This window comes from Meriones unguiculatus, chromosome 1, assembly GCF_030254825.1.
Source record: "Meriones unguiculatus strain TT.TT164.6M chromosome 1, Bangor_MerUng_6.1, whole genome shotgun sequence".
NCBI classification, from domain to species: Eukaryota; Metazoa; Chordata; class Mammalia; order Rodentia; family Muridae; genus Meriones; species Meriones unguiculatus.
In genome coordinates this window covers 56,268,465-56,294,902 of record NC_083349.1, presented here as the reverse complement: position 1 = coordinate 56,294,902, position 26,438 = coordinate 56,268,465, and the positions used below count along the sequence as shown (strand labels likewise).

Here is a 26,438-nt window from a genome sequence, read left to right as displayed (position 1 = left end):
CCTACCGGCCTGCGTGCTGCCTCTTCTGGGCTTGCAAGCCATTCCATTTGATCATTTAAGTAGGAGACAGGCATCCTGCTGTGGACTGACTGGCCGGGGCTAGCCTGGACTTTCCAAGTGGGGTTACCTACCCCCAAGCTCTCAGCGTCCCACTCTGTGTGGCCAGTGGTAGCAGGCTCTGCCTTGACCCAGTTGTTCCCAGCTATCAGCTGCTCCTTCTCATGCCTCGGTTAGTTTCTGGCACGAGTGCTCGTGGAACTGAGTTCCTGAGACACGGTTTGACACGGTGCTGGATACAGAGCACTCAGAACCCATTTATTATAAGGATCCGGTGCCACCGCTGAGGCCGTGCAGCCATTTTTCATAAAGGCTCCTGGGAGAATTCCTGTCTCAGCTGAGTGCCCAAACATCTGTACCCCTGGCATTCAGATCCACTTAGTCTATACATAGATCACATGTGCTGCTGATCCCCCTTCATTGCTTTCAGAGCGTTGAGCCCCTCCTCTGCCCCGGGTGGCAGGCCTGTGAATCACAAGGCACATTTGGAGCACCCGCCATTGATTTTTCTTCTCTTTGCTGAGTCCTCCGGCCTGCCGTCTTGCTGGTTTGCAAATCCCTGCAAGCTACTGTAAAGGAACAGGCTCGGGCTCCATTGATTGGCCAATCGATACAGATAACAAACCTTTCTTGCAGGGCTGAGGGGGGATTAGGTGGATAAGGCACAGGAGGAACTGCCAGGATTCTCTCTCAGGCTTTGCCTTCCGGTGAGCTGCCTGCTGTGCTGTGCTGGGAGGCTTTCTGGACTTGCTGCTCCCTGTCTCTGTGTTGCATCCGACCCTGTGTCCCCCCACATTCACTGGGGTGCCACCTCCCTGCCTTCTCAGATGGCTAATACTTTGACTTTATCTTCTCTCTACCTCCCAAATGCCTCTGTTAGCAGCGGTCCCTCACTTCAGGGATGTCAAGGGCCCCAAAGAGCCAAGCCCCTCAACTGAACATGTGTCTGAGTCTCTTCAGGCTACTGTAATGAAATACCACAGGCCGGGTGGCTTATAAACTACAGAAATGTATTTCTCGCCGTTCTCAGTGGCAAGATTCACAAGCTGGTGTGTGGAGAGGGCCCACTCTCTGGTTCACAGAACTCTGACGTCATTGTGTCCTCATCCAGCAGTGTAGCCGAGGGTCTAACAGGATGTGGGTGCGGAACCATCTAGTGTTGGCACACACATCCTGTCCCCCCCCCGTCCTTAAGGCTCTCGGGGGTCCTCACAGCCTGCAGGCACCGCCCCCCAGCATACTTCAATTGCCCACCGATGTCTGTATCATCAGCTACCTCAAAAACAAACACGTTTTAGAGGACAGTTGGTGATCTGGGTTTGGCAGCAGTTGGGGGTCTAGCCTGGGGTTCTCCTGCAATTGTTGGGGTCAGGGGTGAGGGCAGGGAGCCTGCAGGAAGTGAGCATAGAGCCCTTGTGCTCTGGTGTCTGCAACCTTCCAGGACAGACTTGGAAGCAGAGCCAGCCTACTTCAAGAATGGGTGGGCCGCTTGGGTCTGCCTCCCACAGCAGCCACAGCTCCCAGCAAAACAGGGGGGAAGCCAGAGCAACTGAGGGCCATGGGGACCTCCCTTCTCTGCGCTTCCTTTCCGTGCAGCTCCTTCCTGGGCAGTTGGGGTTTAGCCAATCATGGGGGCCTGCTGGGGCTGATCGCAACTAACTTCCCTCTAACCATCCTCTGCCCTGTGGGAGGTGACTGGGCACAGAGTGTCCCAGGGTCTGTCAGGACAGAAACTCCCCTTCTGACTGCACCATTTGTTCATTCGGCCACAGTCTACAGAACAACTAAAGCCCCTCTAGGCACTGGAATGTGGTCACCCATGAAGCCACTGGCCTCACTTCTCACCATGACACCCCTGACTGGTACCCTCTCTCTGTTTGTTCCCCCAGGGACCTGAGTGAGAATGCTCTCCAGGCTGTGCCCAGGAAAGCTTTCCGGGGAGCCACAGACCTCAAAAATCTGTGAGTAGAGGCCTGAGCTGGCCACCCTAGCAGCATCCTCATTGAACCATATGTTCTAAGTCACCTTAGCGGGATTAGGCATCGCCATCCCTTGATTGTGATTCTGTGTGACAGCCAAGTATGTGCCCTGGGGACTGGTTGAGGGGGGTATGAACCATGGGGTACCCAGCCATGTTCCCAGCCTCTGGTTCCCCAGTGCTGTCTGGGTTCAGTCTCCTCCAGTCATACAGCTCAAGCTGCTTCGAGTCAGTAAACATCACCGAGTGTCCATATATTGCCCTAGAAAACAATGTGCCCCCTACAAGCTTATTCTGAGGTTGCAATGAGATGTGGAAATGCGGAGGCTCTGTCGAGTACTGTTTAAATGCAATGGCTTATTAGTATTCAAATTTATTCTGGTCCAGGCTTACCACCTCCTGAGGTCTGGCTACAGAAATGGCAAATGCCTGGCATGCTTGTCACACACACCCCTCCCATGCCTGTAGCAGACATTGGTAATCGATCACCACATTCTTTCCCACTGCACTCAGATCACAGCTTCCGTTCGCTCTGAAAGCGGGCACTCCAGGTAGCCAGTGCTAGCCAATCTCGCTTGGCATTCCCCAGAACCCGGGCTGCCAGCCCCTGCTGCCACTTCTCCTGGGTGACTGTCATTTGTCAGCTGCCAACACACTCTAGGTGGTCTCCAAAATGTGAGGGATGGATGCCTGCTTCCCAAGGGACATACGGGGCTTGGTGGAGGAATGTAATGGGACTTTTATTTCAATTTATTGTCTTAACTGAAAATAAGAAGAAACCAGCTTTTATTAATAGTTCCTTTGGACTGACCCACGCATAACAAACGATTGATGCCGTGACTCTCTGAAAATAACGGAGTGCTCTGTCAGAATGTCCAGAGTCCCGTTCTGGGCAGCGCTTCCCCGACTTACTGCTTTCCTCTGCTTTACAGACAGCTGGACAAGAACCAGATCAGCTGCATCGAGGAAGGGGCCTTCCGCGCCCTGCGGGGACTGGAGGTTCTGTAAGTAAAACCCAGGGCAGGCCATGGCTGGAGAGCTGGTGCAGGCTGCCAGGCTCGGGGCACACCTCAGCTTCGATGTAGGTTTACTGCTCCAAGTCCAGATATGGGTGTTTAGCAGTTCCCTGCCATGGAGGCTGAGAATCTGCTCCAGTGTGTGTGTGTGTGTGTGTGTGTGTGTGTGTGTGTGTGTGTGTGCGTGCGTGCGCGCTGGCGTTTCTTCTACGGCTCTTTCTAGCTCCATTTCCCTGTCCTCCCAGACTTAGAGCCAGCCCAGGATGTGGCAAGAGTGCAGCCACCCGCTCAGCTCTAGGCTGTCCTCCATATCCAGTGCCCTCTGGGTAAAATGGCACACCTACTGTAAGCAGACAGGTTCCGTCTCCTGTAAATCCCTGCTGGGCAAGTGTTGAACAGTCCATCTGTCCCTTTCAGGACCCTGAACAACAACAACATCACCACCATCCCCGTGTCCAGTTTCAACCACATGCCCAAGCTTCGGACCTTGTGAGTCACTTGGGCAGTGGAAAGAGGGTGTGGGTGTGGGTGGGGCTGCCAGCCAGGGTAGCCCGGGATCTGAAACGGAAAAGTCCCTCCTGCTTTGTCCTTGAAGTTGAGGTGGGTGATCTGGGCAAGGGACAACGTGAACTCTGAGAGATGAATCCATGCCCTGGAGCAGGCCTTGGGAGAAGGGAGCCAGGAAGGGTTTCTTGCAGCTGGGAACAGCCCTGAGTCGGGACTGATTGAACACCCCCCCCAGGACTCACTCCTACGGGGGGGGGGGAGGGAGGGAAGGAGCTGGCTGCTGATAGATTCATGGGGTTCTGTTGCTGTGAGCCACTGTCTTCCTGTAGCCGCCTGCACTCCAACCACCTGTTCTGTGACTGTCACCTGGCCTGGCTCTCACAGTGGCTGAGGCAGAGGCCCACCATCGGGCTCTTCACCCAGTGCTCAGGGCCCGCTAGCCTTCGGGGCCTCAATGTGGCCGAGGTGCAGAAGAGCGAGTTCAGCTGCTCAGGTGGGTGCCTTGGCCTTCACTTGCTCTCACCTCCTGGACTGAAGCTCCCTCTGCCCCACCCCTTGCTTAGGATGAGTGCCTGCAACCACCCCGTGTTAAGCACTCACTTCTGCCCTGTCACCTCCGCCCATCTCCTCTGGACTATGTCATCTTCCCCCCCCTTCTCACCCATCTCTTTCGGTCTGTGTGTTTTCTTTCTTGCCTCTTTCCCCCCAAGTCTACCCTGCCCTCTGCTCCTCCACTCTCTGTCCCCTTCTGTCCCAGTCTCCATTCCTCTGCTCCCACAACATGCCTTCTCCTGTTCCTTATGCCAGTCACTCTCTTTCCTGCCCTCCCTCCTCACCCTTTGCTTCACTGCAGGCACATTAATGGTTTGGTGCCCTCAGCTTCTAGTGAGGGGACTCTGCCCCTTCTGGGGTCTGTGCATTCATTCCACACAAAAACACGCCGGGAGGTGACTGTGCCAGTGGTGTATCAGCATGAAGTGGAATACTAAACTGGGCACCGTGGTGCACACCTGTAATCCCAGCACTCGGGAGGCAGAGGCAGATGGATCTCTGTGAGTTCAAGGCCGGCCTGGTCTACAAAGCGAGTCCAGGACAGCCCAGGCTATGCAGAGAAACCCTGTTTCAAAAAACCAAAATAAAGCAAACAAACAAAAAAGAAAACAAAAACCAAAAACAAGCAAAACAAAGTGGAATACTACTCTCCAGTTACTAGGGTCAAGTTACTTGCGTCCACAAACAGGTGACTCTCAGATTTTACAGATGGAGGAGACCCTTCCTTGTGATGCTACCTTGGGGAAGTTCACAAAGAGCCACAGATTTTTGGAGCTGCATCTCAGAATAACAATATCCTTATGGAAGGGTCCAGAGGGGTCTCCTTGGGGATAGAAATGCCCATCTGGGTAGTGTATCAACCGGCTGCACATTTAAAATGGTGGACTTCATGTAACTTATTTATACCTCAGTGTTTAGAAGCGTGAACTCTGACACCACACAGCAGGGTTGGCCCTGCCTTTGACACTTAGACATGGGGCCTTGTGAATTTCTACCAGTTGATGGGTGTCACGGTCACAGGCAATGATAGAATGCTCCTCAGGGCGGTGTGTGTGTGTGTGGGTGTTCATGTGAGACTCTCAAGGGGTGTACTGACCTTGGTGTGGGCACCTAGCCAGTGCTCAGTAAATACAGCTCCCGCTGATACGGGGACCCTGGCTCAGGAGGCTGAGTGCCTGGGAGCTTCAGATTTCTGGGATAGAATTTTCTAGTGTAGGAGTCATCTTCAGGAGCTCCGTTCAGAGAGTTCCAGGGACCCCAGTGTGTGCTCGTGTTCCTGCACCCCCAGGAAGCTCGGAGCCCCCTCCACGGCCTGTGTCCCGTTCTCTCCCAGCAGCAGACCTGGAGGGGGAGCAGCAGTGTAAGGCTCTGACATCACACCCACTGTCTCTGCAGGCCAGGGGGAGGCCACACAAGCACCCACCTGCACCCTCTCTTCTGGCTCCTGCCCAGCCATGTGTACCTGCAGCAGTGGCATCGTGGACTGCCGTGGCAAAGGCCTCACCGCCATCCCGGCTAACCTGCCTGAGACCATGACGGAGATGTGAGTGGAGGCCCCAGGACACGGCTCGGCTCTTCAGCCAAGCTCTGTCCACTGTTGGAGAGCTGGAGCAGGTGCCACCCTGGCCTTATCCAGGTTTCTCAGCGGCAAATGGAGCTCTCCGGACAAGGCTGGGAAGCTCCCAAGCACTGAGGAGAGGGTGGTCCTTTAAGGTCCATAGCCAGCCCGGTCGGGCAGGGCTGCCAGTGTGCGTTTCTTAGCATAGCTCCAAAGTGGGGCCCCTTCAGTCACAGAAGGCCGGGATTTGGGGGTTCAAGCACAACAGGTATCCATCTACCTGCTAGACTTTGGCCCCCCAGAGGAAGGGGCTGGAAGGGCCAAACGTTTGTTACTAAGGGTGACCCTCAGCCTTCTCACACCCTCCATCTCCCTGCAGCCGCCTGGAGCTGAACGGTATCAAATCCATCCCCCCAGGAGCCTTCTCTCCCTACAGAAAGCTGCGCAGGATGTGAGTGCCAGCCTTTCCCAGCAGTCTTCAGCTGTCAGGAGCAAGCGTCTGGGCCAGTCCTGTCTCACAGCTTAGGGGAAGACCTTGACTCAGCCCCTACCTGGCCTTCCTGCATCAGGAATATGGGGTCTGGGGTATGGGGTGGCAGGGTGGCTGTGAGGCCCAGAAGGAGAAACTGAGTCCAAGCCTGGCCCATGCCTGAAGGTGCTTGTCACCTTGTCATGCCAGCCGGGGAGCCATCAGGGCAGTGAAAAAGGCCATAGCGCCCAGGCAGAACAGCCTGTGGGTGTTTGCCTGGATGGCCAGCTGGCCTTTCTGTTTTCAAAGAACCCCTGTGTCCCTTGTGGCTGGGAGGTCGAAGAGAGCAGGCTGGCAGCCTCAGGAAGTAACCACCTTCTTCCTGCTCCCCTCGCAGAGACCTGAGCAACAACCAGATTGCCGAGATCGCGCCCGATGCCTTCCAGGGCCTCCGCTCCTTGAATTCGCTGTGAGTAGAGCACGGAGGTCTGGTGGGCTCTGCAGTCGGCCAGCCTCCCTCTGGCTCAGGGCTCTTAGGCACGGGGCAGCAGTGACACATGACAGCATGGCCTAGCAACCCGGCAAGCAGGCTGGAATGGACACCTCACTGCCAGGGAAGAAAGGAGGCTCGCTGTTTCTACGTGTGCCTTCTTCTGGAATGGAGTCCGAGATGATAGATATAGCCAGATGATAGATATGGCCAGTGCTCACAAAGTTGTGCAGGGTACAATCCCACACAACTGAACGAGACAGCCTGAGCTGTCAGTGTCACAGACTGAAATGATCAGACCTTGGGTGGCCTGGCCTCTAGGGTTTTTTGTTTTTATTTTTATTTTTTCTGTGAGATATGAATATAGTTACCTCATACTGGACCAAGACAGTTTAGAAGAGACAAAAGGTCATAATAGCCCATTTCAACTGATTCCTGTCACTCCTGGGGTCAAGGCCGCTCTTCTGCGCTCTAGGAAATTTCATGCTAGGATCAAACACTGTGACCACCATAGCCAACCCTGGCTCTGTCTTTCCGCACAGTTTCTTCCTGTAATCCATCTTCACCCTGTAGATCCTGGCATAGCTCAAACAGACATCTGCCCAAGTCTTGAGTCTGGTTGTCTTTCTGCAGGCTGCCGCCTAGTTCCCTCCCCTCTTCAAGTCCCCCTTGTCCCACACTGTCCTTACCGCAGGGCCTTTACCCCTGCCGTGTCCTCCTCTGGGAAGGATCTCCAAACCACATCTGAGGAGACAACTCTGGCTGATTACAACCCTGGGAGCAAAATGCAGGCTCCTCCATCCTCTAGCCCCTGCAGTCTGCCTGAGTACACTCCTGTCTGCATGCTTTTTTTTTTTTTTTTTTTTTTTTTTTTTAATTCTGTGCCCTCCTCCTCTCTCATTATACATAAGATTCATTCATGCTCAGTGTGGAGAACTTTGCAAATATCAAAGTATAAAAATACACCACTTGCAATCCCACCACCTATCTATCGCACGTGCCGTCTGCTGTTCTATTTTTTCCCCCGTGTCTCTCTGAAAATATGTTCATCCTTCCTGCTTGAGGTCTGTCTCTCCTTTGGTTCTGAGACTGAATTACTTTTTTGAGAGGATCCTTGAAAGGGAAGTTCTGCAAACATTTTGGGCTTCATTGGGGGTTAGGAAGGCAAAGGGGTGAGCTCAGTAACAAAATTATGTTCCAGCCACAGAAATCTAGCCCTAGAGGGGAGGGTACCTTCCTACCTTCCTGCCTCCTGAAGACCGGCCTCTGGAGGACTCATTTCTGCCACCTGCTGACAAGATACTATAGTAACCATATCGATGGAGAGTCTGCCTGCGAACTGCCTGTGGGGCCGCAGAGCTCTGCCGGCGCTGAGCAAAGCTGTCCTCTGACCTTCCTCTCTGCTGCCTTTTCTCTAGAGTCCTCTATGGCAACAAGATCACAGACCTGCCCCGAGGCGTGTTTGGGGGCCTGTACACTCTCCAGCTGCTGTAAGAAATGCTCCTAGAGTGTCCTTGGGCCCACATCCCTCTGCCTTCCCAGAGACACAAAACCCCAGCACTCAGGCTCTCTGCCATAGGTTGCAGAGGCTGTCTGATGATATTCCTAGCTTTGGGGTCTGTTACTATGGCCTGATAGTAATCAAGGCTGTCAGGAGAGGGACTGAGGTGGGAAGTTAATTGCATTTCCAGGGAACAGTCCAAGAGAATTTTCCTCTGGATCTTCATTATTCTAAGTCTCCTCAATCATAAATAAAGTTCTAGTCAGGCAACCAGCCTTGTAGAATCTTTAACACAGGTATGGCTTTTCAGGGAACTTCAGTTAATAGTACATTTAGGTACGAAACTCACCTGAGACAGGAACATGAAGACATCTGTCCCAGTAAGGCTATGTGGCCAGATGTGAAAGTAGAGGTGGGCTCAGCAAGGCTATGCGGCCAGATGTGAAAGCAAAGGTGGGCTCAGTGCTGTTTGCTGGATATCATGACCCAGAGGCTCATAGGATGCGATCTGTGTCCCTGGGCTTTTGGGGACAGGGCTATCTCTCGCACTGGTCTCCAGGTCAGCTCTGCCTCCTGGAGTCAAGAAAATTCAGGCCAGGAATCTAGACCTAGGCTATACCATATCAAAACACCCCCTGTGTGTATATGGGTACCCTGTAGGATCCTGGGAAGGAGGAACCCCCCCACACCCCTGGAGAAAGCAGTGTGGAGTGGCCAGAGGTCACCAGTGTCCAGGGCCAGGATGGTACAGGATGTGTGAGGGGTCCAGCCTTGCCACTCTCTGACCTCCCGGCATGGCTGTGTCTACAGGCTTCTGAACGCCAACAAAATCAACTGCCTCCGGCCCGATGCCTTCCAGGACCTGCAGAACCTCTCTCTGCTCTCCCTGTATGACAACAAGATCCAGAGTCTCGCCAAGGGCACCTTCACCTCCCTGCGGGCCGTCCAGACACTGTGAGTGGGCTTCCTCTTCCTATCTCCCTCTGGAAGGTGGGCCTGGTGTGGTTACCATGTTGGGGTCCAAGTAGCTGCCTCACCTGGCCTACAGTGCACTTGAGGTGTCCTCCCACTGAGGAAGGACATCTAAGATCCTGGGTCACATTACAGTGAAGACTCCTATTGGCTGGGTGACCCTGTGACAAGTTAATTAGCTTCTCTGGGCCTTCCCTTTATCTAGCCATAAAACAAGGGCATCTTCATACAGTTGTTAGGAGATGAACAGATGCTTACATAACGATAAGCCCACGGAAATGCTGGCTAAATGCCAGCTGGAGTTTATTAATGGCAACAACAGCAGCCTTGTGGATTCTAAGCTGTGTTTTCACATTAACAGGTCTGTGTTCTCAGTGATGCAAAGCATTCAATCAGCAACACGTTCTTCTCTTCTTGAGAGTTCATTAAGTAATAGTACATCTGGAGGATGGTGATACTGGGTCTGATGAGAAACAGAGAGCAGAGAGCACTGAGTATAGTCGTTAGTGGTATTCCTTCACTGTGGAGAGCTGTGCTCCCTGGCTGTGGAGACTGGTGCTCTCTCCCTGTGGAGAGTTACAAGCATAGCAGAAGTGGTACAATGAAGCCTCAAGTGTCTCATGACCAGCTTTAACTTTGGCTTAGTCTTGCTTGTCTTTGCCTGCCTTTTCCACACCACCCAAACTGGAAGCAAATGCCAGCCATTGTCTGTCCTTTGTCCCTGGTCTTTGAAGCTCTGGAGGACAAAGATTTAAACAATGCAGCCACAAGGCCTGGTGATATAGTTCAGGGATGGAGTGCTTGACTTGTATGCACGGACCCTGGGTTCTACCCTCAGAACCACAAAACGAATAAAACCCACAAGACTGTTAATGTATCTAAAAGCTGAATAGCCAATTCTTTGATATCATCAAACATCTACATCGGTGTTTGAACTTCTGTCTGTCTTGAGAGTGTGTTAGACACTTTTCTATTCTCTGTTGGAATGAGGATTTGATGTGGACTCTGCAATAGGATTGATTTACTTCTTAAGTCATCCTTTGTCTCTAGATGTGTGTCAGTTTCTCTTCTCCTTGGTGTGGCAGAATGCCCCACAGGGGCCGCTGTAGAGGACAGACTTATCTTGGCTCACTGTTTCAGAGGATTCAGTCTGTGCTCACTTGGTTCTTGGGCAGATGGGAGCAAATGGCAGAGGAGCTTCTTCAGGATGGAGAAAGAGAGAGGACAGGATGGGGGAGGAAGAAGGGGAGAGGGGGAGGGAAGAGGAAGAGGAGGATAGAAAGAGCAGAGAGAGCACCCTAGGAAGCTGCTGAAATGGTTCAGCAGGTAAAAGCACTTGTCACCAAAACTGATGTTTTGAGTTCAGTCCTAGAACCCACACAGTAGAGAGAGCTGACTCCTACAAGCTGTCTCTTGACCTCCCAAACATGCCATGACACGTTTGTGTCCCTCCAAATAAATAGGTTAGTTTTAAAATAGGAGACTCTCCCCTTCGACTCTCTCCCAGCTGGCATTACCTCCTGAAGTTTTTGCCCCTCCCCAAACAGTGAAGACCAAGACCTCAGCACACAAGCCTGGGGACACTTCTCATGGAAACTATAACAGGGGGTCCTCCCCTGCCTTCATTCCCTGTCACTCACCCATCGGTGATACTCCAGCATTTGCTCTGTCACGGTGGAAAATGGCGTCTCTGTGGGGCCATGTCACCCATTCCCCTGGCCTCTGTATGTTCTTCTAGACTGAATATTGAATCTAGGAGCTTGGCCAGGTTCATGAGTGGTTGACTGACTGCTTCTGAAGCACGAGATATCTGTCTGGTAACCCTTTAAAATTCTTTATTTATTTATTATGAAGCACCATTGACCTTTGTGGTGGTTAACTTTATTGTCAACCCAACTGCATTAGAATCACCATGGAAACATACTGCTGGATGTCTGTAAAGGTGTTCCCAGAAAGGTTTAGCTGAGATGAGAAGCCCCACCCTGGCTGTAGCTGACACCCACCTCTTTGCTTCCTGACTCTGGGTGGCGCTGACTTTCTCTTGACCCTTCCACTGCCATCCGGGTCCCACGAGTGTGGACGTTATTCTTTCTTGTGGACATTATCCCAGGATCCTTAACTGATGCTGGGAGGAAACAAGACAGGCCTTCCTTCCTAGGGTTGCTTTGGTCTGGTGCTTTGTCACGCTAAATGCAGACAGCCTCGGTGCCCGGTTAGTGAATCAGGAACCTGAAGTGGCCCTGCTGGGAGCCCAGTCTTCTGCCTTTACCGCTGCTGTGGTGGGTCCTTAGGCCATGGCTGGAGCATTCCTCACACACAGCTGTTCACCTGCTTACTGCTTAAACTCCGGCCCTCTGGCCCCTCCCTCCTGCTCACTGGGGTCTGTCTGGGTGTGCTGGCGTGGGCCAGGTAGCCTGTGCCTGACGGGTACCGACTGACTGTTGATAGCGTCCCATGGCCTCTGTGGTCAGAGAGGTCCCTGGTGATGCTGCTCAGCGACAGACAACATCTGTGTGAGTCTGAACAGGTTGACTTCTAGGTATGACACCCATTCCATGGGACCTCTGCACAGCGGCCGATGTCAGCCACGAGGACAAGCTCATTAAGCCCATACATGCACCTGCAGCCTGACTCCTGCTAATTAATTTACTCACAGGCAGTGAGAGAAATAAGCTGTCCGTGGGGAGTGTCACCAAGTGTGTGGAATTAGAAGTGATGGGGAGCGATGGGTAAGGAGGCTGTTTTCAGTAACTGGCAGAGTCTCTGGCAAAAGCAACGCTAAGGAGGTCCAATGACTTGGGCTGGTACAGAGAAAGCCTTGGGGTGGGGGATGGGATGGAGGGACTCATGCTCTTCGCATGCATTAGTCTGCTCAGTAACAGTGACCCTGTGGAAGCAGGGCCTGTTGTACTCTTATTCATAAGGAAATTGCAAGGTCGAACAGTAGCAGGTCCCATCATTTAAAAGCGGTCCTCAATCATACTTCCATAGAGCAGACTCTTGTAAGGCTGTAAAGCAAAGCTAGACTTCCATAAGCACCTGCTCATATTAACAGCAGAATCATGAACTGGGACAAGAACCAAAGACATGCAAACCCCGAGCGACAGTTCAGCTCCTCTTCCTATAGAGTGGGCCAGTCCAGCACCTTGGCTGAGTACAGAGGCAAATTTGCCATCCTGTGCGCTGCTCCATTCACCCACAGCACCAAGGTTTATGAGCTGCAGAGCTGCAGTGCAGCAATCCCCACCCCACCCCACCCCACGTACCCATATAGTGTCAAACAAAACACTGCACGCCTATTGTCCCAGCTGACCATGAAGCTCATCACTGGACCAAGAGGTCAAACTCAGCGTGAGCAACAAATGGAGGCTGACTCAAAATTCAAACTAACGAACCAGTTAGCTTCACTGAGGCGTAAACGTACACACATAAAGTTTACTGTTCTAAGTGAGTGACTCAGTGACTCAGGAAACCCACAAAGCTGGTCCCAATCCAGACTTGGAAGGTTTCATTGCCTGATTCCCTGCGCCCATTTCCAGCCCAGCCTCAGACAGCCAATAGGCTGTGTTCCATCTGGGGACTGCCTTTTTGACCATTTCAAGCAGAGTCACACGACAGGCTGCCTTCGGGAACTGACTTCTTTCTTGGGGGCGTTTGCATCCTGTTGTGAATTCATCCTTGATCTGGCTCAGGAGAAAATAGAGACAGAGGCATGTCTTTTGTTATTGACAAATATTGCTCCAGGGTATGAGACCATGAGTTGCTCACCCTGCCTGGTTGAAGTACATCCGGGTCATTTCTAGTTGCAGTTGTAGTGCTCACTGCTGCCTCCATGCTGGCTTACAGCTCGTTGAAGATCGGTGTTTTCGTTTCTCCCGGAGTCAGCGGGTCACGGAGTGAGTTTACCGTCAGTCACGAAGCTGCCAAGAGCCTCACAGTGGCCACAGCATGGCACACTCCCGCCACCACTGTGTCGTGCGGTGTCCGCTGTCCTTGCAACCCCACCGGCACTCTGCACTGGTTTTCTTTTGAAACTGTCTGGTTGTAACCACGAGGTGTATATGAAGTGGTGTCCTACTGTGACTTTAAAACCAGCATTTCCTAAATAATGAATATTTTCAGCTAGAGTGTCTGTCCCCAGAGACTTCTCCCTGCCATTCCTTACACATGAAGAGACTTAGATCTGTCTGTCTTTCCACTGTCAGAGTGTCTGCTGCTGTCAGCTTGTAGCCACAGGGGCACATGTGCCCAGGTGTTCTTTTAATACTGGAGAATGTCCCTTTGTCCTCTCCGGCTGCCTGTCCCTGGAACTTGTTAAAACATCTGGTCTGAGGCTGTTCCTTGGTAGTAGAGGTCTTACTTGGATTAGCACAAAGCCCTGGACTCATTCTGTACACACACACACACACACACACACACACACACACACACACACAAACTTTTGTCAAAACTCTTGAGTTTGTGCGGAAACCACCTGTCCCTGGGGGTAGTGCAAGTTTTGTAGGTTGTTTTACACCCAAATAACTCATTCTCAAAAATCCCACATTCTGCTGCACCGCTGAGCCTGTCGCATTGATTGGAAGGAGCTGTCTGCCCAGGTCATCAGTCCAGCACAGGCAGGATACTAGGGCACAGGCAGGGGTGAGGGGAAGCTGGGAGCTCCTTAGTGGCCTCCATCCTGCCTCAAATGGCTCAGTCTACCTGGCAAGTCAGCATCATATTCTCTTGCCCACTGAGTGGGATGTGGAGGTAGGGGAGGATCTGGAGGTAAGAAGAGCCGAGACTCAAACAGGCAAGTGGAGAGAAAGCTGGCTCAATGCAGACCCTGTTCAGCCTCCCAAGCCAGGGCCAAAAGATGGCGCAGGAGGTGATGGGTGGGAGTAAGGGTGTCTGAAGTCTAGACTGAGCTGGACACAGACCCTGGGCCAGGGGTCACACTTAGGCTTTGAGAGCTCTGCAGTTCCTAGCAAGAGGCTGTACTGGGGCTGATGAGCGTTACAGCTTGGTTGATGGCTCTCAGCTGGAGAAGTGGTCCTGCCTTGGCCCCATGGCCCTTCGTCCCTAGTTCCATATTGTGTGTGTAAGTTCTGGCTCAAAAGTGGCAGCTGGGACAGGGGCAGAGCTACTCTTCCCCAGCTGTCTTCATTCTGGCAGCCCTCTGGGACACGCCTAGTGGGATGGAGCCCAGACATAGGTCTGTCGGCTTGCTGATGGCGTGTTTCAGAAGCGGTAGGTGTGGGCCGGAGAGATGACTCTGTGCTTAAAGTGACTATTGCTCTCACAGCGGACTGGAGTTCCATTTCCATCACCCCACACTGGGCAACTTACCAGCACCTTCTGCCCTCTTCCGGCACCTGCACTCATGTGCGCATGCCTACAGATATACACACGCATACAATTAAATCCTTTAAGAAAATTAAAATCCTTTAAGAAAAGAACTGGTGGCTGACTTGCTGGGGCGGTAGGAATGGTAGCAGCTACCTCTGTTCGCGGTTCCCACACTCACTCCTCACTTGCTGGTGACACAGGCAGCTGCCAGGGAACTGAATGAGCAGCTCTCTGTTTTCCTGCTCTTTCCTGGGGCGAGAGACTGCCAGAAACCTGTCACAGAAAAGCACTGCTGTGGCATGGGCTGGGAATGGTGGTTTCAGGTGCAGCGCGATGCAGATAGATCCAGCCTAGCTCCCCCGTTGCGGTGGCTGTAGGTGACGGGCTGCCTGAGGCTGTGGGAGAGAAAGAAACCTACACCGTGGCTGCCATGGCGAGGCCCGGAAGCCGTGTCTGGCTTGGCAGCCTGTCACCTCAGCTTCATTAGGAAGAAGCAGGTCAGTCTGTCAATCTGTCAGTCTCTCCGTCCCTTCTCTCCTCACTCGATACTCAAGTCAGAGGAGAGAAAGGAGGATTGGCAGCAGGGACAGAGGCGCTTGAAGGGGTGTGAGGTTGGCTCTGCAGGAAGCTGCAGGTCTTCACTAACGAGTTCTTCCCCTGTGAAGGGCTGGCCAGAGATAAAGGGGTGCATACCGATAACGCCCATGGCTAGCTCCGACCTTTTTGAGGCCTTGTGGCACTGGCTCAGCCCCTGATGTCCAGGTGTAGGTCAGCAGCCATGGTCTCTGACAGCCCACTTGTTTCCTTTGGACAGGCATCTGGCCCAGAACCCATTCATCTGTGACTGCAACCTCAGGTGGCTGGCAGACTTCTTACGTGCCAACCCCATTGAGACAAGCGGGGCCCGCTGTGCCAGCCCCCGGCGTCTTGCCAACAAGCGTATTGGGCAGATTAAAAGCAAGAAGTTCCGGTGCTCGGGTAAGGCTTACCTGTATGTCTCCAGTGGTCCCAGGGACCAGGATTGTGTCCTAGTGGTCTTCACAAAGATGCCCTCAGACACTCTGGAGCCTGCTGGGGGTGGGTCCTGCATTCAGCTTAGAAGGGATGGTTCCTCTGTCTTGCCCCTCACTTTACAGCAGCCTGGGGGAGGCAGGCCCGCTGAAGCTGTAGAGGGAGAGCTAGTCACCCATCCCTCTGCTCCCAGGCTAGCGCTTCTGTGTGTCACTGTGTTCAAGGCCAAGGAAGCATCTCCTGGGTCTTCCCCAGGAGGTGGAAGACCCTCCTAGGACTAAGATGGAGACGGTCTTCAGCAGGTGAAGCCCTGGTGTCAGGCCATGGGAAGTTTGAGTCAGGTTCTGAGCCTGGGTTTTGGTCCAGGAGCCTAGAGCCACCTCTGACTTAACGCTTTCCATGAGGTCAGCACAGTGCCTCCCTGTGTTGTGCAGGTGAGAGCTTCAGCAGGCCTGGGGATACGGGTACTCTGGAGTAAGGCCTTCTACACATAAAGATGGACAGGGGAGAGGCAGTCCCCCGCAGGGTCTCAACGGCGTCCCTGCGGTACCTTCCACACTGTGGGTGTGCCGCTCACCTGGCAGCTTGCTTCTATATCCTGATGCATTTGTTTGTTTGTTTGTTTGTGTTTCCCCAGCCAAAGAACAGTACTTCATCCCAGGTAGGAGAGTTGGGGGATGAGGCCATCTTGGGGTAGGGGCGGGCATGGTGACAGAAGAGGGAAGCCTGGGGTTGGGAGCTTGGGGGGCCTTGGCTGCTCAGAGCCTACTCAAGCCCTCAGCCCTGCCACCCTCTCACTACAGGGACAGAGGATTACCACCTGAACAGCGAGTGCACCAGTGATGTGGCGTGTCCCCACAAGTGCCGTTGTGAGGCCAGTGTGGTGGAATGCTCCAGCCTGAAGCTCTCCAAGATCCCTGAGCGCATCCCCCAGTCCACGGCTGAACTGTGAGCCCCTGAGCCACCCACCGTCTCCCTGGCACCTGCTAACCTCCCTGGGTCTCCTCAGGGTTTCTTTTCCCAGCCAGCTCTGTGTGTGGGATCGTGGGAGAGGCTGGCTAGAGCATGCCAGTGGGCAGTTTTGGCAAGATACATCCCCTGCTCCTGCTTCCCTGCCTCCTTTGGAGGAGTCTTTGGCATCCAGGACTGGTCACCAGTATGAACCATGAGTGGCTTTTCTTGGGGACAGTTCTTTAGGGAGACAGGAGTCTATTATCTCAAGCGAGGGCTTAAGTCGTTCCTTAACTACTGTTTTTCTTTATTTAAAAGTAGGAATTTGTGTGCCTGTGTCTGTATATGCAAAATTCCACACATATTTGTCTTCAGTGTATGCAAATTTTCATTATTTCCTTTTTACACTTATTCATTTGTGTGTGTGTGTGTGTGTGTTTTCATTTCATGGTGCATGTCTGATCAGAAACTAGCTTTGGGGAGTCTGTTCTCTCCCCTTCTACCATGTAGAAGAGTGTAGAATTCAAGTAGTCAGGAATTCAGGTTTGGTGGCAGGCATCTTTACCTGCTAAAGTATCTTGCTGTCCCTTCATTACATTTTTTTTTAAAAGATTTGTTTATTTTACATATGATGCTCTATTTGCATGTATACCTGCCTGCCAGAAGAGGGCATCAGATTTCAGTATAGATGGTTGTGAGCCACCATGTGGGTGCTTGGAATTGCACTCAGGACCTCTGGAAGAGCAGTCAGTGCTCTTAACCTCTGAGCCATCTCTCCAGCCCCTCATTACATTTTTTTTTTAATGTTAAAAAATATACTCCAGCCACACATACCCCTTTTGCCCAGCGCCAGCCAGCTCCAGCTTTTCTTTGAAATGGGCTCATTGGCCTTCTGTTTACACCCCATAGTCTCAATGTGAAGAGGATGTATAGGTTGTTTGTATATGTGTGCATTTGTTCCATCCCTTGCCTTTCACAGACGGCTGAACAACAATGAGATTTCTATCCTAGAGGCCACTGGGTTGTTTAAGAAACTCTCGCACCTGAAGAAAATGTGAGTTTCCCATTGGTGGAGAGGTGCCCATCAAGATGCTGGCATGGGATGGAAAAGAAAAGGCTCGCTGGGGGTGGGGGTGGGTTTCCTAAGTGTGGAGGTGGTGGACACAGGGAGGGTGGGAGAGACTCCTGGGTGCAGAGGACTCACATCCTTCCCTGCCTCCTTTCCCAGAAACCTGAGCAACAACAAGGTGTCAGAAATCGAAGACGGGACGTTTGAGGGTGCCGCCTCTGTCAGCGAGCTGCACCTGACTGCCAACCAGCTGGAGTCCATCAGGAGCGGCATGTTCCGTGGTCTGGATGGCTTGCGGACCCTGTGAGTGGGTGGGGCTGGGGGCACAGGGACAGGCCACAGTCCGGGCCTATTCACTAAAGCGAAATGGCCTCCCCCCAGTCTTCACTGGCAGGAAGGTGGGACCCCTGCAGAGCCTGTCTGGTAGGACAGACAGCTCATGTTGGTAACTGTGGTGAGGCCCATCCTCTTGACCTTGGGATGTGGCCTGGCCCTTGGTGAAGGGGTGAAGAGATCAAGGCAGTGGTCAAGGCTGTTGGGATACAGATGGCACATGCTTAAGAGTGACCAGAACAACCACAGGAGGGGTGGCTGGCTGTGAGGGGACGCTGCCAAGGTGGCTTGGTATGTGTAGATGTCAAAGCAGAGACATACGCTATACCTAGAAAAATCCTGGACTCTGTGGCTTGGGGCCAGACACAGCCCTCTGGGCCTTGGGAGGCCCCTGCAGGGAGGTCCCTTTGCCCAGGCAGCACTGGTTCTTCAGTGTCCTGAACAGAGGGCTACATTCCTGTTGGCTCCCACAGATGTTCCGTCTACCCTGTCCAGTGCAGCGTCACCTGTGGGACACCCTTCATGTCCACTCAGTCTAGTATGAACGGCTGCTGATGGGCAGCAGCTGTCCTGGAAGCTCAACCTTCCGAGCTACTTCCCAGGTTTCAAGTCCCAGACACACAGTAACGGCATAGCTTTGTCACCTGCTTTTTGCAATATGTAAATACATATGGGATGCCTGTGGAGTTCTGTGAAAGGGGGTCCAGTCAGGCACCATTCCTCAGCTCAGTCTTTCCTGTGAGCAGGGTGTGGCCATATTTCCAGACTGCTCCTGTTTAGCTGGTCCCCTCCCTCTTACATCTGACCTATTCCCCTTGGGTCCTGGGGGAGATCTAATCAGTCGCTTGTGGTCTTCCTGGGGGAGGCTCAAAGAGGAGGAGAGGGACCTGGGAAGGGTCAGTGTGGGGACAGAGGCAGCAAAAACCCAGGAGGGACTGCGCAGCATCTAGAACCTCAGTCTACCAACGAGTGACCAGTGTCATTGCTGGTGTTGATAGTGGGACTTCTCAGGCTCTATATGGACACATCTTTACACTTACAAACATGATACACACATACACATATATGTGTATACACACAGGTCACTATAGATAGACCCGTATAACCATCACCATAGTCTTTGTCATACACATATCCAGTTTCTCTGAAAAACTATTACTGTCCTTTCATCATTATTATTATTATTCGCATAAAAGGAACATCTAATCAGCTGGGGGGGGGTGGCACATGCTTTTAATTCCAGGAGGCAGAGACAGGTAGATCTCTGTGAGTTTGAGGCCAGCCCGATCTACAGAGTTCCAGGACAGCTAAGACTACACAGAGAAACCCTGACTCAAAAACAAAACAAAACACATTTAATCAGGGGACAGGAGAGATAGCTCAGTGGTTAAAAGTGCTTATTGCTCCTGCAGACGACCAGGGTCTGGTTAGCAGCGTCCACATGATAGCTCACACCCATCTATAACTCTAATTCTGGCCTCCGTGGGCAGTTGCACACATGTAGTGCAAATAAATTTGTGCAGGCAAAAACATAATTAAAAAAAAAAAGATTTTCATTAGATACAAACTCCTTGGGGAAATTTTGAGTACATAATATGGAATGGTTTGCTGAAGTCACTGTGCTGCACTGGAATTTTCAGGCACTCTCTCCCTGCTCTGGCCTAAGCTGGCATTACAATGGTTGTGTTTTGATTTCTTCTCCAATTTGACAGACAAAAACTGGGTGTCACTTAGGTGTCCTTGGTCGCTGGCTAACCAGTCTGACAAGCTTCGTGCATGTCCACAGTCCATGTTTATGTCTCTTGGAATTGCCTGCCCTGTGTTGGCTTGGTTTCCACTTTCCTTTTTGGTTGGGGGGGTGGGTGGGAATTAAAGGGATCTTGGAGGGTGAGTAAGGGGGCAGGGCATTGCTGCAGATAGGAGTGAGGAAGAAAGACACCTTAGCAGGGCCAGATGTGGCTGTCCACTGACCGCAGGGTCCTAGCAGGTGCCAGTCTGAGAAAATGGCCAGGGGATTGGGGACACGCTTTCACAGCTGTTTGGGAGCCATTAATGGTTTTTAGGTTGGACCGTGGCTTCCAAACTGTTGAGGTAGACTGCAGTGGGTCATGGGGGGGCGGGTTCCGCCTCCTCTCTCATCACCCCTCCTCCCCAGGATGCTGAGGAACAACCGCATCAGCTGCATCCACAATGACAGCTTCACGGGGCTGCGCAACGTGCGACTCCTGTCACTTTACGACAACCACATCACCACCATCTCCCCTGGGGCCTTCGACACCCTCCAGGCCCTGTCCACCCTGTAAGTCTCAGCCTTCGGGGAAGGACAGGCAGGCTGGTGGCTCGAGTGGGGGCCGGGGGCGGGCGGGAAGCCTTGTTCCACCACCGCAGGCGCCGGCAGGGGGCGGGGCGCGGGGGCGGGCCAGTCGCTTCTTGGGTCTGACTTTTGAAGAGTGCCTTCAGGGGAGGCTCGGGTCCTTCTGGATCCTTCCGCCCCTAGTACCGCCTCTGTCCTCGAAGCTGCTCACTTAGGAGATGATAGCTGTCTGTGCACGGGCATCAGGCGGCTGTGTGGCCGGGAGACCTGCTGCGTTCACCCAGACTGAAAAACGTGCCTCCCTGACCACATTCCCTGACCCTTCCAGAAACCTGCTCGCCAACCCCTTCAACTGCAACTGCCAGCTAGCCTGGCTGGGCGACTGGCTTCGGAAGAGGAAAATTGTGACAGGAAACCCACGCTGTCAGAACCCAGACTTCCTGCGGCAGATTCCCCTGCAGGATGTGGCCTTCCCTGACTTCAGGTGTGAGGAAGGTAACTTGGGGGCCATGCGGCAGGGAGAGGGTGGCCAGAGGGACTGGGCAGGCAGCACCCTACTGGGCCTGGAGGAGGGAAGAGGAGACACTCTTGCCTGGAGCTGCCTCTTTGTCGTCAGATGTGTATGTATGTATGTATGTATGTATGAATGTATATGTATGTCTCTATATATGACTACATATATATGTATGTATGTGTATATATGCACATATACATATGTGTGTGTATAAAACATGGATAGAGGGGAGATATAAACATGGACAGAGAGAAAAATATAACAACTTCTCAGTTCTTTTTCCTTATGGGAATGTGTTTAACCATTCCAGCTCCAGGCTCCTGAGGCCACCATGTCTTTCGCACACAGAAGGAATCCCCTGAGCCCCACTGCTCACGTGTGGAAGGCTTGGTCATTCTGTGCTCTAGTGTCCTGTTCCTCTCCGCTCTGAGTCTCTGTTTTCCACAGCCATCTTGCCCTTCTAGCAGGGCGTAGCTTTTCTTTCAGTTCTTTCCAGGCGCCACACACCGAGGCTCCCATCGGAAGCAGATGTTTCCTGGGTGATCTAGCAAGTAGTACCCTCAGCTGCCCCTGTTCCTAAGTGTCTCTCAGCACATCCTGCCGCCATAGGAGCCTTTCTCAGGCCGATGTTAGCTCTCAACCCCCTCTGCTGCTGGACATGGACACTTGTCCCTGGTCTTCTGCTATGCCACAGCATCCCCCATACCCCTGCGCTGAAAGCACCCTAGCCAGGTCATGTGGAGGTGATGGGAGATGGGGGAGGGAACAACTTTCACACCAAGAAAGACAACTTTTTTTTTTTTCCTTTTCTTGATTTTTCAAGTTTCTCTGTGTAGCTCTGGCTGTTCTGCACTTGCTTGGTAGACCAGGCTGGCCTCGGACTCAGAGAGATCTGCCTGCCTCTGTCTCCTGAATGCTGGGATTAAGAGGTGCACCAGCATGCCAGACCTTCTAAGAATATTTTTTCCTGCTTTGAAAACAAACAAACAAATAAACAAACAAACAAAAAACTCAAGCCAAGCATGGGACCACATGGGTCCCACACACCACGTGCATGCATTCACGTGATAGTCTCTTTTTCTCATAAAGAGAATACACCATTGTTCCTTTAGAATAAAAAATACAATCCAGGGGCTAGAAAAGTCACCCATGTACCTCCTCCCCACCCAGACTGCATCGCTGGGCCCTCTCTGTGGACATTCTGCAGTGCAGTTTTCCAGCTCCCTACCGTGTGCCTGCATGTGAGGACACACTCAGGTCCCCTGCAAAGCCCTTTTGTCACAAACCATCCTTGTCTAGAGGATACCACTGAGCCAGCCCCTGTGGCTTGGCATTTAGCAAACTCCCCAGTGATAATTTTATATTGTGCTGACAGGAACCCCAACATAGATAACTCCTTCTCAACAAATATGATGTTCCCTTTAGAACAAATTCCTAGGAGGGAAAAGGTGTGAATAATTTTTTTTTTTTTTTTTTGAGCTTTTGCTGCAATGAGACAGTGGGCCCAGGGGCCAGGAGAATGGCTTCCAGAGGCTGTCTGCCTGCATCCTTGTCCAGTGCTGCCGTCAGGGCCAGGAGACTTCGCATAGTTACTTAAGCACCCTGGGCTTAGTTCCATCCTCTCTAGAAGGGGTCCATTGTAGCACATCTTCTTAGGGGCATTTTGAGGATTCAGTGAGCTCGTCTTTATGACAACAGTGTCTGAACTCGGTCAGCTGCTGTAACTGAGTCTCTGTCGGCAGAGCATATATAAGTGCACACACTGTCTCTTCGCGTTCTCAACAGCTCTCACCACTGACTGTGCTGCACCCCACCACAAGAAAGGTAGACACACAGAGGGCTCTTTACTGAAGAAACAAACGATGAACGAAGGGGCCAGTGCTCTGCGTCAGCCAGGCCTAGGTTTCAGCCCTCGTCAGCTTGAGGACGAGTCACTCACCCTGTCCAGATCTCAGTGAAATAGAAAACCATTCTCTTCTTTATCTGCCCATGCCTAAGATGGGCTGCATGGCGTCCTGGACTTACTGGTGCATCCTTTGCAGTCTAGCCAAGGGGAGCAACTTAACACAGTTCTAGGCAGTATCGGGCCGGGTCCTCCTCTGTTGGGGGCCACTTTGGGTCTGAGGCAGGAGAGTTTATCTCAGGTCTGTTTTAATCTGGAAACTTCTCCAGAAGTCTCTGTTCCTGTTGGTGTTAGCTAATGACATGAAGGTAAAAAGAGGCTTGGCCCAGGGTGGCCGAGGCAGTGTCAGAGAAGAGCTGCTGCTCTGACTGGGTCCCAGAGACTCGCCCAATGAAACCAGGCCCCTGACTGACCAGGCTGTCACACCTTCCTCCCTAGGCCAGGAGGAAGCGGGCTGCCTGCCCCGCCCCCAGTGCCCCCAGGAGTGCGCCTGCCTGGACACGGTGGTCCGGTGCAGCAACAAACACCTCCAGGCCCTGCCCAAGGGCATCCCCAAGAATGTCACAGAACTGTGAGTAGCCCCAGCTTGCAATCTGTTGGCCTGAGAGACTGGACTGGTGGGGGGGAGTTAGCCCAGAAAGGTCTCCAGGAAGGTTCTCAACCTTCCTAACGCCGTGACCCTTTAATACAGTTCCTCATGTTGTAGTGACCCCCAACCATTACATTTATTTTGTTGCTACCTCTTAATAATAAATTTTGCCACTATTATGAATTATAAATATAAATATCTGATATGCAGATATCTGTTTGACAAACAACCCCTGTTTTAACAACCACAAGGGGTCACAACCCACAGGTTGAGAACCACTGCCCTAGTCCCTTCTCTATAGCTACCTTAGGACAAAGTCACGGTAAGGGCTCTGCGTTTAAAATAAAACAGAACGTTGCTTTCCACACTTCATGGTGTTTGTCAGGAAGACATTGCTAATGCCTATAGATGCAATGTTCTTCAACTGGATCAGCTCTGGTCCCCACAACAAATCTGTTTTTTGGTTGGAGGTGCTCCCCCCACCTTTTTACCACCACAAGCAGCACCTGTATGTACACCCCTTTAGTGAAACTTCTACTCCAGAAGCACTGGCTGCCTAGAACTCTTGCTGCCTTTGGCTAGAGGCCTCTCAGGAGAAGCTGTGTCCTTTCTCTTCCCCCCCTGGTTCCAGCTGGGCGCGAAGGTGTCCTGACCCTCATCTCCCCTGCGCCAGCATCCAGCGTCATGCGGCACAGGCTCAGAGCTCACGGCGTCTGAGCTCCTGGGTGCCCGTGGATGAAAATGCACGTGACAGGGTGCTCATGCTGTTGTGTTCTCTCCTCAGCTATTTGGACGGGAACCAGTTCACCTTGGTGCCAGGACAGCTGTCTACCTTCAAGTATCTGCAGCTTGTGTGAGTACCCGGGTTTCTTGAGGATCCCAGGCCTGCCTCAGAGGCCAGGAGGACCATTGGTATCTAATCACCGTAGCTCCACCGGTCTAGGAGTCTCCCATTTGTGAGCAGATGCTGTTAAGGAATCCTGCCTGCTCTCCTAGTCCTTCCTCAAGGAAGGCCTGTGCTGGGGAGCTGTTTTGCCATCTGGTGGCCAAACCTAGACATTGCATGGGTTGGGCCTGTTGCTCTGCCCACATCATCTCCCCAAATCTCCCTGTAGGCTGGTAATTATTGTTGCTCTGGGTGATCCCTGAAAGGCACCAGGGATGATGCAGAGCCTCTCAGCATCATCCTCCAGACAAAATATGAAATAAGGTAGCTTATGAGTCCACATGCTATTTTTTCTTAGAGAAAAAGCTGCTGTTATGACTGCCTTCCACCCTTTCTGCCCCGTGGGAGTACTCAGAATAAGCCCCTGGATAATAAGGTTGACTACTCCTAGTGTCCCAGTGTAACTAGCATCTCACTTCAACTGTCTTTGTCTGTGTCTTAGTCAGAGTCTATCAAAAAAAAAAAAAAAAAAAAAAAAAAAGCCCAGAAAACATTCCATCTCAGTGTAGCTTGGCGCAGAGTTCTGGCTGCGTGAAACCAGTGGGTCAATGTCAGTCGAGAACTGCGTTTAATGAGTTGGGCCTCAGTGTCAACTGAGAACTGTTGTCCGTGGGTTTGTTCCTAGACAGGGAGCAAGGGAAGAGGTCAGCATACTGCTCCCGCACTGCTCCCTGCCCTGCACTGAGAGCTTTGCTGTGGAAACAGTGTGGCTGGCTTACCGTGTTGTGGGGCTCCAATTAGTCTGTCTTTGCTGGATGACCAGTGTGCTTTATGTGGATAAGCGTAAAAGGGTGACTGGTGTCAGAGAAGGAGAGCCCATTCTACAAGCTCCCCAGCCTTCCTGTGGCCTAACCTTTGCCAGTGGCGATAAATCCAGAGTGGAAGCTGATGAGAGGAGGGTCTCAGGAAGCCTCGTGTGGATGCTGGCTTAACTTAGGCAGGAACTTAGGAAAGGGGCCAGATGTGAAGAGTGATCAGGGGCCATGCCATGATACCAGGGGTGGAAGGCAGCAGCAGTCCCAGCCCTGGGTTGCCGGGCTGAGGAAGTACCAGGAAGAACTCCACTGAGGGTTCGAGGGCACCGGGTGGAATTCAATTCCAAAGAACAGGCTGTGGCCCTGGGGTGTCAGCTCAAGACAGTGAGGAGAGCCTGAAACAGCACTGAGGACACTTAGAATGGACTGAGGAGTGCAAAGCTGGGACCTTCCCATCTTGAGGCCCTTTGTCTGCCAGGGACTAGAAGATGGGGCCCCAGGGGAGGAGGCCGCAGACACAGTCGGGGCAGGGGAGGAGGGAAACGTGGTGGAAGGGTGTGTAAGCATGGTCTTCTGCACCTATCATGGCTGGTGACTGTAAGAGAAGCTGCAGCAATGGGGGAGGGGTGGGCCCAGCCCTCTTCTGGCCAGCTGGCTGGCCCTGTGTGAGTTAATCACTCAGAGACTGGAGACTCCAGCTCTTTATGTGTAAAATGGGATTTCACTCTATCTCATAGGTTGGGGGTCTAGTGTCCTAGCTGAGAGGGATGCTTCCCAGAGAAGCTATGGCAGGGAGAGTTGGTCAGTGCCCTCAGAGGGAGCATTTCTATTACAGAAAGGGGCAGGAGCCAGCTGTACCTGCAGAGGGGAGGTGGGAGGCAGAGAAAGGACAGAGGGAGTCAGTTGCAAACCCAGTGTGCCCCCACATCCTAACCAGACGGGGGGGGCTTGCCCTCCTTGCTGAGGGAGGGCCAAGAGCAAATGGGGGAGAGGGGAGGCTCTGGAAGCTATCCAGGGGCAAGGCTGTCTTTCTTTCCAAACACTGATGCTCTTGCTTTTTCCAGGGACCTGAGCAACAACAAGATCAGTTCCTTAAGCAATTCTTCCTTCACCAACATGAGCCAGCTGACCACACTGTGAGTTCCAGCAGGGCCTGTTTTGCTTAGCATTACTATATTCCTGTGTGGGCACCCAGCATTCTAGCTATGTTCACGGCTGGGTATTGTTCCCTGTAAGCCTGCACTGCACTTTCTTTATCCAGTCCACTGTTTATAGGTGTGAGGGTTGCGTTCAGCTTGGACTGTTGTAAGAACAGACCCTCTGGAAAGCTGTGCCTGTGCCTGAAAACATCTTGTGCTGGCTGTTATAATATCCCAAGCTGTTGGCCACAGGCATTAATCAGCATCCCTTTTCTTTGCCTGGTGGGTATGGGTACATCTCATTCTTTTCCCCTCTCCTTGAGTTACACATCATATGTTAAGAAATGAGGCCTTCCCCATGTGTGACTTAGATCAAGCCTGAGGGCCAGTAAAGGTCTGACTTTGCCAGCCTTAAAGACCAGAGTATGAGCAGAGGCCAGGAAGGACCTGTCTGTGCCTCCCTCTTGCATCTATAGGTCAGTTCAT

General features: G+C 52.4%; 1 protein-coding gene across 2 annotated transcripts in view; it reads left to right on the top strand.

The window, feature by feature from the left end:
* Nucleotides 1–26,438, top strand: part of Slit1 (slit guidance ligand 1) — a 140,802-nt gene that overhangs the window by 87,856 nt on the left and 26,508 nt on the right. For both annotated transcript variants that reach the window (XM_021650510.2, XM_060389527.1), the window contains exons 5-23: nt 1,947–2,018; nt 2,968–3,039; nt 3,469–3,540; nt 3,888–4,051; nt 5,506–5,653; nt 6,048–6,119; nt 6,535–6,606; nt 8,046–8,117; nt 8,939–9,082; nt 15,243–15,406; nt 16,077–16,100; nt 16,243–16,387; nt 17,370–17,444; nt 17,619–17,762; nt 19,948–20,091; nt 20,435–20,601; nt 22,962–23,094; nt 23,897–23,965; nt 25,878–25,949. In XM_021650510.2, coding sequence (XP_021506185.1) covers nt 1,947–2,018; nt 2,968–3,039; nt 3,469–3,540; nt 3,888–4,051; nt 5,506–5,653; nt 6,048–6,119; nt 6,535–6,606; nt 8,046–8,117; nt 8,939–9,082; nt 15,243–15,406; nt 16,077–16,100; nt 16,243–16,387; nt 17,370–17,444; nt 17,619–17,762; nt 19,948–20,091; nt 20,435–20,601; nt 22,962–23,094; nt 23,897–23,965; nt 25,878–25,949 — 2,025 coding nt within the window. The remainder of the gene's footprint in view (nt 1–1,946; nt 2,019–2,967; nt 3,040–3,468; nt 3,541–3,887; nt 4,052–5,505; nt 5,654–6,047; nt 6,120–6,534; nt 6,607–8,045; nt 8,118–8,938; nt 9,083–15,242; nt 15,407–16,076; nt 16,101–16,242; nt 16,388–17,369; nt 17,445–17,618; nt 17,763–19,947; nt 20,092–20,434; nt 20,602–22,961; nt 23,095–23,896; nt 23,966–25,877; nt 25,950–26,438) is intronic.